Here is a 15,230-nt window from a genome sequence, read left to right on the forward strand (position 1 = left end):
AATCCTATCTCATAAGAACATGATATTAGGTTAAAGAAATTTTATTATACGCTAATTTTAAAATGTGTATATTAAATTTAAATTTTTTGCAACGATATTTACATTTTTACGATTTTAAAATACATATACTTTAAAATGAATACTGTATAGTATACATAACATATAAATAAACCGCTATTTCATATGTACCGTGTATAGAATAAAATGTATATTATTAAATCATGAATTGGTGAACGAGAACAGCTACCAACAATATAACAAATGCAACACTTAAGCCAGTAAGATATGTGGTCATTTGATAATTTCCAATTGTATCAGCATTATTATCCAACGGTTTAGTATTGACATTGCTTTGACAGTAAAATTCTATAGGATCTGCATTAACATATTCGGTTACAATCGAATAATATACTGACTTGTTGTTATTGTAATACTTAACATTTTTCTACTCACCAGCTTGTAATTCGACCTCTTTTTGAACCTGACTTTCTTGTACGTTGAGATCTAAAAGTTCCTGCAATGACAATAACGCTTCTTGCGGCCCTTCGCCAGGAAACAAATAATCCGATAACGTAACTTTATTATCTGGTAATGCTATTAACACCCGTCTCGGTGGTTCATGCAATGTGATATTCTCTGAAAAGAAGTTGCAAAGATGCAGAATATAAGAGTATCAAATTCTACTATAATATATTGCATATCTTTCATTCGTGATTTACCTTCGGGAGAACCATTTTCTTCCTCTATTAAACTATCCCAATGCATTTCTAATCTACTTGCGAGAGATCTCACTATATCTTCTTTTACTGCTGTATTGGCCTCTGCAATACTGGCTCTCTGATGTACAAACGTCCTACTGACTAATTGTCCAATTAGTCGTATTGATGCGCTGCACGATGTTGTTCTTACGTTCATATTACTATTATCTTGTGACTAACAAAATTAATTTTATTTAATTTAACTTCTTAAAAGAATATTTAAAAAAATATTTCTTTTTGTAAACTTTAATAAAATTGTATTCATACTAACGCAAGGAATATATAGGCTAACTTGAAGTGAATTATTACTATCGTCTGTCTTATTTTTACATTCTTTATTGCTACTCTTCTTCCTCTTGCCAAGTGTTTCTAATGTGTCATCCGGAGATCTGACTTCTCCCTCAATAACAATAAGTGAAGACTCGATTAAATCTGCTATGTTTGTCAAAATATTCTGTAACATTTAATGCTTTTAATGTGGTATTGTAAAAATAATTAAGTATTTCGTTCATTAATACCTGTAATTGTTTTTTGAGAGTTTCAGGATCCTTGTCTACAGCAATAAGATACAATCTGTCAAAATCAACTAGAGTTTCAAGTTGATGCCACTTGGTTGCTTTTTCTTGGAATTTCCAATCGGCTGGTTTTAACATACTATCCTTAGCAATATCTATAGACTTGCAAATATATCTAAAGGTAAAATTAAAACAATGAAAATACAATGTAAAATTTTTAAATCTCCTTGAAGGAGTCAGCATACTTTTGTGCAATACTGTTAAAACTTAATATCAGCTTTTCATCCTGATTATTTCCACAGAGGTACTTATTATTCCATGACAAAGTTTTGTGAATTGCACCAAGAACTGATTTAAGTTTTTGTACATTACTAGTATTATCTAAAGTATCCTCAGGTCCAACAATAAATACACCAAGAACCCACATTCCACCAGGTAACATTCTTGTAACCTGTAAATAAAACAAAACTCAACATCTAATCATTTTTTATATAATAAATACAAGATAGATTAAATACACACACACGCGCGCGCGCGCGCACGCACACACATACACAAACACATTGACAATTCTTTATTCTTCAAATACTTGTTTACATATTTAGATATATTTATAGTTACTTGATATAAAATACTCATATAATTGCACATTATTAAATATTATAACTATATTTGTAAAAAAATATCAAAATATTATTGACAAAGATTGTATTGGTTTTTATTTGATTTGAAATATTAATTGTAAGCATTTTCTCTCTCTCTCTCTCATTGAATGGTTTCTGCTAAATGAACAATTTATTCGTTTCTAATTCAATAAAAATAAATAATTAAATCTTATTTCATAATTAGCATAGAGAGAGGCTATTCTGTCAGTTTCAATTTTAAAGTAATATAAAAATTTACTATAATAATCTCTTTATAGTGACATGCTTATAATTACATTATACAATCATGATTGCTTCTTTAAATAATCAACGTGCACTGTTCAGAAACATAAACATTAAAAATTATGAAAAATAGACAAAAAAGTTGTGCTCTATCCTATATAAAAAAGAAAAGAAGACAACATACATGTTTAGCATGATCAGCAACCCAACTCATAGGTATATCTTTAACAGATTTGATATATACATTTGCTACATCCTGTTCTGTAGACACTGTAGAACTAATTAATGTTTCTTCCACGACATTTTTAGTGAGAGGAGGTGGTGTTTTCGCTAAATGCACAATATAGTCCTTTTGCCCAGCACTCTGTAATATCAAATAAGACAGTGAAACAATATATACAACTTATCATAAAATTTAATATCATACATCTGTATCAAATTTCTTTGCTCTCAGACCCAATGATTGAAGAAAAAACATAAATATGTAAGAATCATTGCTTGAGTTTTGTATGCTAATATAAAAATTGCGTGAATTTCACTTGACTTATCGCATGTTAAAAATGAGAGAGTAATGTGCGATCGACACAGAGAAGCAAAAGAAAATCAAACCTGTCCTAAAATCAATCCTATCACGTATCCATCTGGTTTCGCTAATGATGTTAAATATGTGCGAAGATGTTCTTCAACATAAACTGTTCGTCCCATTTTTTCCGTGTACTATCCTCCTGAAATTCTTACATAAATCTGTAACAATTCGCGCGCGGTGAAAATTTTTTGTATGTGTGTAAACTAAAGAAAAAGTTACATGATTATTACGCTATTCACAGAACACAACCGACACAACCACACGACACTGCTGATCGCAGTGATCACAGCGCACACCGGTGATACCGTGACACGCCGCGATATCTCTTTTTTTGACAAGTTTTTAACGCATTTATAGTCAGTGTTACCACAATGAAACTATAAAATGTACTAACATATAGTGACAAAAAGTAGAAATATATGTTATTAACATCTAGTGACTGTAGTCCAATAAACGCTTAGTATTAATAGTAACTTTTTTGTATATGGTTATTACATCTCAAAAATGGAAGATTTTTGCGCTAACTTTTATCTAGAAGTTTATTCCGTTTTACGCATGATACTCATGATACGCACGATCATTTTATCTTTGTGTTCATTGAAGATTGAAGTAACACAGAACACGCTTAAACTAGTGTTTTTGACGTTTTTGTTCCTGTTGAATTTCTTCGTAGTGGTTTCACAGAATAAAAATTCCTTTTCCACGATTAAAATGTACATTTATTACTTAATGTTACTTACTTATGTTAATGTACTTGTCATTGATATATTTTGTGTTTAAAGCTGGAAAAAATAAAAAATTATAGATTTCTTTATCCATTTTTATCTCAGCACGATCAACACTGAAGATAAAATGAGAATAAAGAAATCTGTAATTTTTTATTTTTTCTCAGCATGTACATTAACATGTACATACATTTTAACCGTGGAAAAGGAATTTTTATTCTGTGAAACCACTCTATGAATAAATTCGACAGAAACAAAAACCGTTAAAAACGTTAGTTTTATCGATACAAGGGCGGCTCCAGCATCTCCTTGACAATATTCAATATCGTTTTATTCACTAACGGTACATATTTATTTAAAATTATATCTATACAGATCCAAATTTTAATTCTTTAATGCCCATTTCCACTAATGTAGATTAACTTTAATCTCGGTTTAACTTACTCTTCGTCTTTTTCTAATTTCTAAAGATCAGGGGATCAATTCTGTATTTTGAAAGATGAGATTTGAAAGATGAAAATTACAAAAGTGAGCGAATTTACTAGAATACTAATAATTTCATTGGTCAACATCTAGTAAATTTGCTCACTTTTGTAATTTTCACTCTGAAGATACAAAAATCGACTTCTAGAAAAAGACGAAGAGTAAGTTGAACCGAGATGAAAGTTGATTGGTGGAAATGGACATAATAATGCAAAGCTTGGCAACACTGATCTTCATTGTTATTGCTTAAGTTTTTCTATGTACATACCATGGTCCTATAAACATGATAAAGGTCAGGAAAAAGGTGATAAATGAAACGCAAACGTAGTCTGCGTCTTACTTCATTTGCTATAGATAAATATATATATAAAGGAAATTTATTTTAAATAAGGATCGGATAATATTTGTAAGTACATAGCTGAAACACTGCTCGCTAACCATAATACGATTTTGCTTGCAGCATTTCAAAAAGCAGGGAATATTTTTATGTATCAAGAAAGGATAATGTACAGTGTTTCTCTTCTTTTACTTATTCTGAGTATGCAGACAGATGGATTTTCGGAAGATCTGTGCAATGTGAGTTAAGCCCGATCTACAATTGCTTAAACGTAGATGTAAGATTATGAGAGTAGTAGTAGCAATAAATGTTGTATAAAATCTACATATTAATCTACAGTCGAGTAAAGATTCAATGAATCTTTAAATTGAATTGCTCACAATACTTTGTTCCATCGTAATATAATAAACGTCAATATAATAACGTTAAATAATATATCATAAAATGAACTCAGTAAAAGATGAAAAGGACACTTCCCAATTCTTTCTGTACATCGAGACAATAACGATGTATTGGGATATTGCCGATGTTGAAGGAAACGTAGAAAATTTAAATTTTAGTATATATTTATTAAATATATAAGTTAGTCGGCACGAACTTTCTGGACAACAAATAGATACATGACAGCACTCTGATTGGTTCAATCTTATGTTGTACAGTCGTGAAAGATAAAGTTGAATCATCTTTTACAATCCTTTACAACTTGAAATGACAAATTAAAATTTTATAACCATTTACAACTACGTTTACGCAATTCTAGATTGGGCTTTACATAATGTTTTGAAAGTTTTATATACACATATACACACACACACACACATACACACACACATTGTATATTAATAATGTATACTTTGTATCTTATTTTGTTTTTCAGTACAAATTTAAAGAAAAACAGCCTAAGGATAAAAATGACACAATTGAATACAATTCCATGTATCTTAATTATTGTACTGCTAAAGAAGTTCCTTATAATGAGAGCTACGATGTATTTTGGGATGTCTTAGAAGAAGGAGATACACATTGTACGTCATTTTGAAATACAATAATTTCTTTCTAGAGTGATTGGATCTAATTATATCCATTAATTATATTTTTATCTTTTATCTAAGATTCTTTAAAGGTTCAATTTGCACCTCCTAAAAGTGAATGCAAGTATGAAGTAGCTTTATTAGTTGATCCTTTCATCAAGAATCAAGAAGAATGTATGGATTATGACTTTGATAAAGTAGTTGATATTAAATCAAACATACATACTGTGGACAGAAGTATATGTTTTTTAAAGAACATTAATCAATCGGCATTTGTAAGCAATGCTAAATCAACAGTCCAGTTATATAAGGTAACAAATAATACTAATTTGATATGATGAAATGGTTATGTATACATTCTGATTCTGCATATTGTGTGCCAAAACCTTTTTCAGTCTTGAAACATGTTCACGAACAGAACCAGAATTATAATATTACTTATTAAATTAATTAAATTATACAAGCAGTAAGTTTAACCTTTTTTTTTATGTTAAAGAACATCTTTTCATAATAATATTTATAATCGAATGTAAAAGAAAATCTTAAATTTGTGAATAATTTATTGTTTGTGAAAAATATTACTTCAGCTGAATCTCTTGCATTCTGTGAGAGTAGCGTTCTTATTATTTTATCATTAGATCTGAGAATTCAGCAATGTTTGTCACAATAACCAATAACTAGAAAATGTATGTTTCAGAGTGATATATGTTAAACAATGTAATAGTGATACAAAACATTGCTAAATTATATATTGTGTCCTAGTTATATTATGACATATCTAATATGTATATATTCTTCTATCAGCAATATGAAATTTTCAATCACAATTCACAAATTGAGACATTGAGGTCCACAAGAGGTTTTTTTATTATACTGGACTATATACAAATTTAAAAAAAATTCTTGTATACTTGTGAAACAATAATGTTATTGAAGATGATCTAATATAAAGTCGAAATGTTAAAGATATTTATTATGTTTTATTATTAAATTAAAGTTTTGAACAACGTTTTCCACATTGACACTCAGTGCTGACTTATATAAGCTCCTTATTAATTATTATTGTGTATTTATAAGTAGTTATTAGAGTTAAACTTTAACAATAATTTTATCACACGTTATTAGAGTTAAACTTTAACAATAACTTTATTACACGTCTTCTTAAAACAACGTTTCACTTATTAATTATAGGTTATTGCAAATGTTATAATCTCTGTAGTCAAACTATAGTATGAGGTATGACCCATTCCAGAAAGTTGGGAGTTCCAGATTCAGCTAGGATATTCTATTGCTGAAGCAATATTTTTCGTAATAAATTATTTATAGATTTTAAAATCTCATCAGTATCTGATTAGAGCAAGTATATACTCTGTACCTAACAAAAATTTAATTTATCAAATATTATTTATGTTTAAGGTAAATGAACTATATCAGCAAAAAGTTTATATTGTACTACTATTCATACTACTATGAAAAAAATATTTTAAAAATGTTAAAAATTACATTATTAAATTTATTTTTCAGGATAATATCTGGCTATGGTTTAGATATATCTTTACAGGATGCTATGCACTGCGGTATCGCATAAATAATCGGAAATATATAACAGGACAGTCTATATTTTTGAACACTACTTATCAACGAATGGAAGTTCAAGAACCACAAGTCATTTGTAAATATAAAGATATAAATACGAGGCAATCTGATTCTGAGAAAAAGTATGTCTAATAATAAATTTTTCTATTATTACACACTTCTTTATTGATATATATTTTATCAAAATATTTTAGCTTTCTAATTTTTCATAAAAAAAAACATTTAGAAATGATTTGATGTAAAAAAATTGAGGTAAAAATGAAGATGAAGGAATTCTTCTCTCAATGATCTTGACATATGTTAGTTCAAAGTCATAACTCTGAATGACTTTGAAGAAGTTTTAACCATCGGTCGTTAACAAAATTAAAATTTTGGCAAATATTTATAATAATATATTTTATAAAATATACAATGATAGTCATGAAAATAGAATCATCTATACAAAAAATAATAAAACAGCTTTTTACTCGTCTGTTTTCACTTGACTTTGTAATGAATAACATTACCGATAAGTGAAAGCAGACCGATAAAATAAATATTATTATTAATTTTTATATTGATAGCTCTATTTTCATGACCATCACTATACACGGGGATTGTCTTGTTTCGCATTGTAAAGTGGACTGACTTCACACGAAGCGAACCCATACCCTTTCTTACGACTTAATGAACCTAATGAACGATCTAAAAGACTTCAAACAGGGGAAAGGGTGTAGGATGAACTTGGCTTTACCTGGAAAATGGAATGGGGTCTCCAGATAGAGGAAAGATGTATGGGAAAGGGATGGATGCTTCGCGTGGAAAGTCATTACAAAAATTGTCAAAATTAGTCTCATTTATAAAAACTTATAAAAACTTTGTTAATAATTTTTTAACGAGCATGGTTTGATGGTTAAAGCATCGATGGTTAAAATTCAAGATTATGACCTTTATAACATAATATGTCAATATCAAGGTCATTGGAGTAATATTTCCTTATCTCCATTTTTAACAAAATTAATTAACTATTGTATATCTATATTTACAGACAAGTTGTAAAAAATTTCACATTAGATATTTTTCTACCAGCAAATACGGGAGACATCCTTCGTCTGGGATTGATATCACCGCGGAATAAAGATTTACAACAAAAATGTATTTGGCAAGGAGAACCGATATTATACTCATGGACAATAAGAAGACTGGTAATATTTAATTATCAAAATACAATTCTTTTTTTTAAGCAGCTGACATTTTTAAAATTTTTATTTTTAGAACGTAGTTCGTGTTCCATACGAACTAAAGGATCAACATTGTAGTGTAAAATTGGTAAATATTTTTCTTAATCACATCAGAATTATATATTATTTTCAAGCCATCAAAATATATTAATCTCTTATCTATATTTTGTGTGTGTGTGTGTGTGTGTGTGTGTGTGTGTGTGTGTGTATGTGTGTGTGTGTGTGTGCAGTATGTAAATATATATGTAAATTAAAAAGAACTTTCAAATAGGAAAAGTCAACGGCAAATGGAAAATATATAAAAAGAGTACGTTGTAACTTTCAAATAGAAACGCAAACTGAAGGTCATTGTTTTCGATATCTCCTGGGTGATACTCGATGTCAGTCAGATACTATATGGAAGCCAGAATGTTTCAAATATTATAGAGAAGATGGAATATTACATGAAGTGCCATGTTTATGGGTACAACGTAAGTATGGACATGTAATATTTCAAAATAGAGTTAATAGATAACAAAATGGCAGCTTTTCTAATTGATGTATTTTATCGATTGACATATTAGGAAGTAGTTTAAATTTTGCATGTAAATATTTTACAAACGGATTTTTCATTTAGATATACAGAATAGTTTTACAAATGATACTTTTAGGTTGCACAAAATTTTACGAGCTACAGGATATGGTCGTATCGAGACAAATGAAATCAGATATGCTGCTGAGTACAAGTTGGTACCTATTGTTGCCAATTATTGCTATTGTGTTAATTGTATCAGCAGTAATTGGAATATTATGTTTCTGGCATTACTCGTGTATTCGAAGGGAAGAAATCAATTTGTATATAAATCCACAGCACGATGATTCTGATTGTCCCAAATCCATCGATTTCGATATTGTTGACAATGTCATTGAGAAGACAATCGATCATAGTAATTCTTCGTGCGATGATATTGTTCTTCTTTACACCAACCATTCGACATCTTTTATGACGTTGATGAAAGATTTTCGTGAAACACTCACCAAAATGTGCTCTTGTTCTGTAAGTTTAAGTTTTGCAGTAATAACAGTAGATAATATATTTTACATAACACATCATTTATCACAATTTATAAAATTATTAATTATTAGTTTTCGCATTTGATACACATTATTAATTTACGCTATGATACAAAATGATATACTTAAATATTAAATATATTCTTTTTACGATTATTATTCTTAAAGGTGCACGACTGGCATAATGGAACTGTATGGAACGAAGTGGCTAGAGTTGGTACTGTTTCATGGTTTATTAAATTATTTGACAATGGCTGCCGCGTCATTTGGATAGATACACCATTTACGAGAAGTATCATTATATCAAATGCGAGAGATAATGAATCAAGGTTAGATAAACTCAGGAAATACTATGAAATACACGATTTCCGCGATATATCATTTCGAGCTGTGCTTGAAGTAGCAAAAAGCAAAGTAAACGAAATCGCGCGTCAGTACCGCAGACATTTTGTCGTAAGGTAAATTCCATAATTATTTTTGTGATTTCCAAATTGTATGTTCAACTATTCGTGATGTTGTAGATTTGAAGGATTAGAAAGCACAGCAAATGTGAATGATCCATTCTTAGATCTCTCTCCTCATGCGCGATATTACATGCCGCAGCATCTCGTGCAATTGTGTTCGGATTTGTAAGTATATCACATTAAAAATCACAATCAGTATTCTGTAAGATAATTGGCAATCTGAGAATATTTTCAGGTCGATGATGAAATCAGAAATTTCTAAAGATAAAATAAAGATACAAGAAGAGTTTCATCGTATTTTCGATATACCAACTTTACAAGTTTCAAACGCGGCATCGTCTGAAATCTATAAGGGTGAAATGAACAATATGAAATAACCATAAATTATTTTAAGCTTCCAGCTTTATCCCAAATCCACGACTATCCAACACAACGAAATCTTATTCGTTTTTTTAACGCAAAATGTAATTACACATGCACAAAAGAACTCATTAATCATATGAAAAATTAAGTCTCGGTGAAATGAGTTTTCACATATAATGTAACTTGTAATATAATAAAAATATATCAAAAGCTCAATAATGGATAGTTTTTGAGTCATGATGTATCACAGATACATACTTGCTCACAAAGCATCTTTGATACATAACTCAAAAATTATCCATTTGTTGAGCCTATCTGTATCTATATCTTTTATTCATCATGTTATTAGTTATTTTATGTATAAAGTATCTCGTAAAATAATTCTCGAAAAGTAATTCATTTCACTGGAGCCTAATTTTTTATATGATTAATGCGGAGTCCTTTATTATAATATCAAAGATACTACCTCAAATTATATGTATAAAAATTGTATAAGACGATATACAATTTTGATAAATATGGTTACATTCACACAGTTTTTAATCAGATTTAATAATATTCATGTTATGAAACTAGCTAATCATAGTTTTTTTTCTGTGAAGAATGGAATATCGCGACTGACTGGTTGGCTAATTTCATCGCTATTCATCGAATGTTATTAAATCAGATTAAGTGTGCCGTGTAAGTGTAGTCTACAAATGTCCTCCGACATGACAAGATTAATATATGCAGCAAATATAAACAATGATTTATATTTGCTGTTTATTTGATTTCTTCTTCAGTATATTGATGTACAGACGATCATATTCTCAGGATTAATTATTTATAAATTGATCGTTAAATGCGATTTTTTTGTATAATCACTGTGCGATTAGTTCAAGTTTTAACTAAATTTTATACATTTATGTTGATATAAAAAAGTATATACAAATAATATATATATATATATATATTTTTTTTTAATAAAAAAGACTAAAAAATATAAAAAACCTGTCATCAATTAATATTTATTACAATGATTCTTATTTCATGTTATTCATAGCTCTTATAAAGCATATTAGCACTCTAATTATTCTGTATTTAAAAGTAAATATTAAAAAATCAATAATTTACGAGATACTTTATACTTTATTCTGGCACATCTTGATATGAAATATTGACATTAAATACTTCGTAAACTATTAATTTTTTAATGATCATATCTTGATATTTTCATAAACTTTTCAAGAATGAGATGAATCAATTGATATAAACAAAACACAATTGTTTATTTAAAAAATTATCCATTTCACCTACATGTTTTTTAGAGCAACTATGTATTTTTTTATCAATCAAGTCATCTTATTATTCTGTTCATAAAATATTAAGATATATTTATAAAAAAAATTAATGGTTAACGAAATACATATTTAATATTTCGTGTCATTATGTGTTGGAATAAAATATTTCGTAAACTGATTTTTTTGGTATGTCTGTTTTAATACTTTTATATGCAGACTAATTAAAGAAATCATATAAAAGAATAATATAATTCTATTAAAAAAAATAAGGGTCACCATAAAATCTCGACGAGGTATGTCCACCTAGAGAAAATCCATGATTATCAAAAGATGTCTCTCTCGAAACAAAATAAGTTCCACTTGAAACATTTTTTTGAATAAAGAGAATAGTTTAAGAGATAATTACGTCCGAAGCTTCAACTGGAACACCCTGTGTATATATACGCATGATGTCCCATAATTTTATATTATAGAAAAAAAAATTATATATATATATATATACACATATATATTCTGTAATATGAAATTATAATGACATTATTATAATATACATCAGGGTGACTTATTTTAATTTATTCACTGAAATATTTCAAATCTATAAGTTTTAGAAGGAAAGTTTTTAGACAAAAATTGTATGCTCTGGAGGGAAACGAATAATGATAAAATTAAGTTTTGAAAAAAATTAAAAATTGTTCAAGATTATCGTCATTTTTTAAATAAAATGATTTTTTTTTTACATAAAATATGATTTCTTCAACACATAAAAGTATTAAAGTAGAATTATAAAAAAAATTGTACGAAATCTTTTATTAAATCAAAGAAAAAAGGGAACTACGAGCCAAAAATTATTATATAAAATAAATCGTCGAAATAAAGATTTTGCGTTTCGCGGGTTTCCTCCGTGTCCAGATCCATTCTTGGAATGCCAACGCTTCGTGAGCCTTGCAGTCCACTTCATTAGGGCGAGGAGCAGCTCAGTATCAGGCTGCTCCTCACTTTGATGAAGTGGATTGCAAGGTTCATGAAACGTTGGCGTTCCAAGAATGGATCTGGACACGGAGGAAACCTGCGAAAATCTTTATATAGAAAGCACCCATGGAAGTCTCAAGAATATTATCAAATCGTCGAAATATAAAAGTTGAACAAAAATAAAAGAAATAAATATATTGCTAGAGTGAAAATTTAATCTAATATGCTGCAGTAAACAAATCGATCACGCTCTGATCATTTTCAATGTCAAAAACATACATATTTATTATAGTCGGTAAAAACAAAACATAATACATTTTCTATTTCGCTCTAAGACAGACGCTGGTGAAAAACAAATATCACAATTATATATAATATATATCGGAAAAAGAACATAATAGTTACTTGCAGTCATGATAATAGCTACTTGCAGTCAATCATTGAAATGCTTATATTGTGTCAATAGTAATAAAAAGATAAGCTTAAATGTCCTTAGATTTAAATAAAAACAGAGAACGCATGAAATAGATCCGATTCTGTAGATAAAATACAATATAATAGAATTGTGTCAGCGTAAAAAATCAACAAGGAAAAATTATTAAGAATAGCATAAAGACATTCTAATATCTCATATTGAGATAATACAAAGCAAAATTAATAAAAGTTAAAATTGCCAAAAGTATATCTATAACTAAGTGAAAATATAATTTAGTAATCACTAAAATTAATATGAATAAATACCTTAAATGTAACAAATCCAAAGCTTCTTAAGTCAGAAAATAAAAAGTTTCAGGTACAAACAATCAGTTGAAACTAGAGACAATGCGAAAAGAAATAAACGATGTAATGTCTCTTCGGTGTTATGAGACATAATGAAATCACAAATTGAACATTAAAGGAAGGAAGGAAAAGATTGTTGGAAAGTAGTGGGAGGTGGAAAGAGGGGATAGAAGTGTGGAAGAAGTCATGGAAGGAGTGATAAAGGAAAAAGAGGAATTAAGAAGGGGAAAGAGATTGGATAATCTGTAGATAAGGTTCAGGCAATGATTCTGTATCATTTTGTTTATTTAAGCTCTGTTTTTGTCTTTTAATGTGAACCATTTCAGAAATTAATCTTTTATTATAGGAAGATTCACTATCTAAAATCTTCATTTCATTCCATCTGAAATTGTGTTGAAATTAATACGGTAATCGGATGACAGATGAGAATCCGTTTTTTGTTGATATCTGAAATATGTTCACGTATTCTCATACTCGATTTTCTTTTTGTTTGGTAGCTAGCCTCGCAATTATCACATGAAATCTTATAGACACACATTTTGATTCGAAAGCAATCCTAACTTGTCCTTTTCTCTCTTTATAAAAACTTGTCCTTTTCTCTCTTTTTAAAGTATTGGTAATGGAAAATGCTAATTTACAGTGAAACATGTTGGACATAGGTGAGAAACTTTCGGAGATAGATTTAATATAAGGAACTGTGAAGAAGTTTTCTTTGATTTATAGGATATGTGTAGTCTGTTTATTATGTATGAAATTTTAATCGTTTTTCTATAGTGGAAAAAATAAAAGAGAGGAAAGTTAAAATATGAATTACTTCTATTAAATTCTTATAAAACCAAGAATATGGTAATAGAAATATTTTATCTACAAAATAATGATAATTGTGCCTCTTTTGAGACAAAGAGGGTGATTGGAATGAAACTTAAGGAACCTTCCAGAAAATGTTAGTTTGTGATATGTATCGAAAATAATTAGTCATGTCAAGAAAATTCAATCGTCGATACTAACCTCCATAATGAATCGTAATCGTGTATGTAAAGAATTAAAAATATTAAGTGTGTGTCCTCAGTATTATCAGATGGAAGTGTGAGAATGATGTCATCGACATATCTGTAGTAAAATAATGGATGTATTTGTAGTTTCATGATGGCAATTTCTTCCAAATCCTGCATTATGATATTAAAATATTTTATTTACTAATTTTATTTTTTATTCTAATATATTTTGATATGAAATGTAAAATATCAATAATTTATGTTTTTTTATAATTTTATTTTAATACTTTTATGCATGGAATAATGAAATGAATCAATTGTTGAATCAAAGAAAACATTATTGCATTTAAAAAAGTACGTAGTTGTGCATTGCAAATTGTATAACTTTCCGAAAAACAATTATGTATTTTTTTCTATACATTAATTGGTCTCATTATTCTATGCAAAAAAGTATTAAGGTTATAAAAAAATTATAAGATATTTTATGTTTCATGTCAAAATGTGCCAATGTAAAATAGCTTGTAAGCTATTGATTTTTTTGATAATTCTACTTTCATACTTTTATATAAAGAAAGAATTTTTATTAGAGAAATATTATCTAAAAAGTGTAATTCCATTGAAAGAATAGCGACGAACTTTATATGACTTTGAAAAATTGATTTTTTCCGAAAACTAATTTTACTATTTATTTTTTCTCGATTCAAATCATTCAACTTTTATAAAGTTTCTTAAACTTCTATAAAGTTTCTTTCTAAAACTTGCGAGTTTTGAAATGTTTGAATTGTTTTGGTTAAATTAAAATTAATCATATTACTTATTATTGTACAATAAATATAAATATATTATACAATATAAAATTATTTTTACATGTATTATATACACACATCTCCACAAGAGTAAACTTGGAATGGAATAAAATATAAATAATTGAGAAAAATATATTAACGGACATATGATGTATGCACAAATTATTTAGATTTTAACGAATGCACGTTTACTATTTCTACGACATCATCTCACACATGAGAAATAGGAAAATGTTTTATTTCAAATTGCGTAACGAAAAATCACACTTTCGTGCAATCTGTCACACAAAGAGCATATCGTCTGCGTTGCTCTGAAAGAGAACTAATTACCGCGTGCGCGCGCGCGAGAGAGAGAGAGAGAGAGAGAGAGAGAGAGAAGAAA

At 28.4% G+C, this 15,230-nt stretch overlaps 3 protein-coding genes across 3 annotated transcripts in view; 2 read left to right on the forward strand and 1 right to left on the reverse strand.

The window, feature by feature from the left end:
- Positions 1-214: 214 nt before the first annotated feature.
- On the reverse strand, positions 215-2,865 carry LOC105617625 (protein odr-4 homolog). The gene is made up of 8 exons (XM_012199180.1): positions 2,770-2,865; positions 2,345-2,524; positions 1,519-1,724; positions 1,277-1,448; positions 1,030-1,212; positions 720-933; positions 454-636; positions 215-375 (listed from the first exon to the last, which is right to left on the reverse strand). The coding sequence occupies exons 1-8, from the start codon at positions 2,863-2,865 to the stop codon at positions 215-217; spliced, it is 1,395 nt and encodes a 464-aa protein (XP_012054570.1).
- Positions 2,866-4,212: 1,347 nt separating this feature from the next.
- Positions 4,213-10,032, forward strand: LOC105617727. Its single transcript, XM_012199281.1, has 12 exons — positions 4,213-4,258; positions 4,415-4,530; positions 5,169-5,316; positions 5,404-5,633; positions 6,847-7,040; positions 7,946-8,102; positions 8,173-8,226; positions 8,410-8,608; positions 8,789-9,174; positions 9,360-9,649; positions 9,713-9,820; positions 9,891-10,032. The coding sequence occupies exons 1-12, from the start codon at positions 4,213-4,215 to the stop codon at positions 10,030-10,032; spliced, it is 2,070 nt and encodes a 689-aa protein (XP_012054671.1).
- Positions 10,033-14,062: 4,030 nt separating this feature from the next.
- Positions 14,063-15,230, forward strand: part of LOC105617728 (neural/ectodermal development factor IMP-L2) — a 6,840-nt gene continuing 5,672 nt past the window's right edge. The window contains exon 1 of the mRNA XM_012199282.1: positions 14,063-14,077. Coding sequence (XP_012054672.1) covers positions 14,063-14,077 — 15 coding nt within the window. The remainder of the gene's footprint in view (positions 14,078-15,230) is intronic.

The sequence above is a fragment of the Atta cephalotes genome (assembly GCF_000143395.1).
Source record: "Atta cephalotes unplaced genomic scaffold scaffold00013, whole genome shotgun sequence".
NCBI classification, from domain to species: Eukaryota; Metazoa; Arthropoda; class Insecta; order Hymenoptera; family Formicidae; genus Atta; species Atta cephalotes.

What these genes read in the sequence shown, in the direction of transcription:
- LOC105617625 (XM_012199180.1), bottom strand. Translation starts at nt 2,865, where the DNA reads ATGGGACGAACAGTTTATGTTGAAGAACATCTTCGCACATATTTAACA. An exon ending in TAGGATTGATTTTAGGACAG is followed by an intron (nt 2,525 to 2,769) that starts GTTTGATTTTCT and finishes TTGATATTACAG; the next exon opens with AGTGCTGGGCAAAAGGACTA. An exon ending in CTCTCAAAAAACAATTACAG is followed by an intron (nt 1,213 to 1,276) that starts GTATTAATGAAC and finishes TAAATGTTACAG; the next exon opens with AATATTTTGACAAACATAGC.
- LOC105617727 (XM_012199281.1), top strand. Translation starts at nt 4,213, where the DNA reads ATGTACATACCATGGTCCTATAAACATGATAAAGGTCAGGAAAAAG. An exon ending in CAACAGTCCAGTTATATAAG is followed by an intron (nt 5,634 to 6,846) that starts GTAACAAATAAT and finishes TTTATTTTTCAG; the next exon opens with GATAATATCTGGCTATGGTT. An exon ending in CCAAAATGTGCTCTTGTTCT is followed by an intron (nt 9,175 to 9,359) that starts GTAAGTTTAAGT and finishes TTATTCTTAAAG; the next exon opens with GTGCACGACTGGCATAATGG.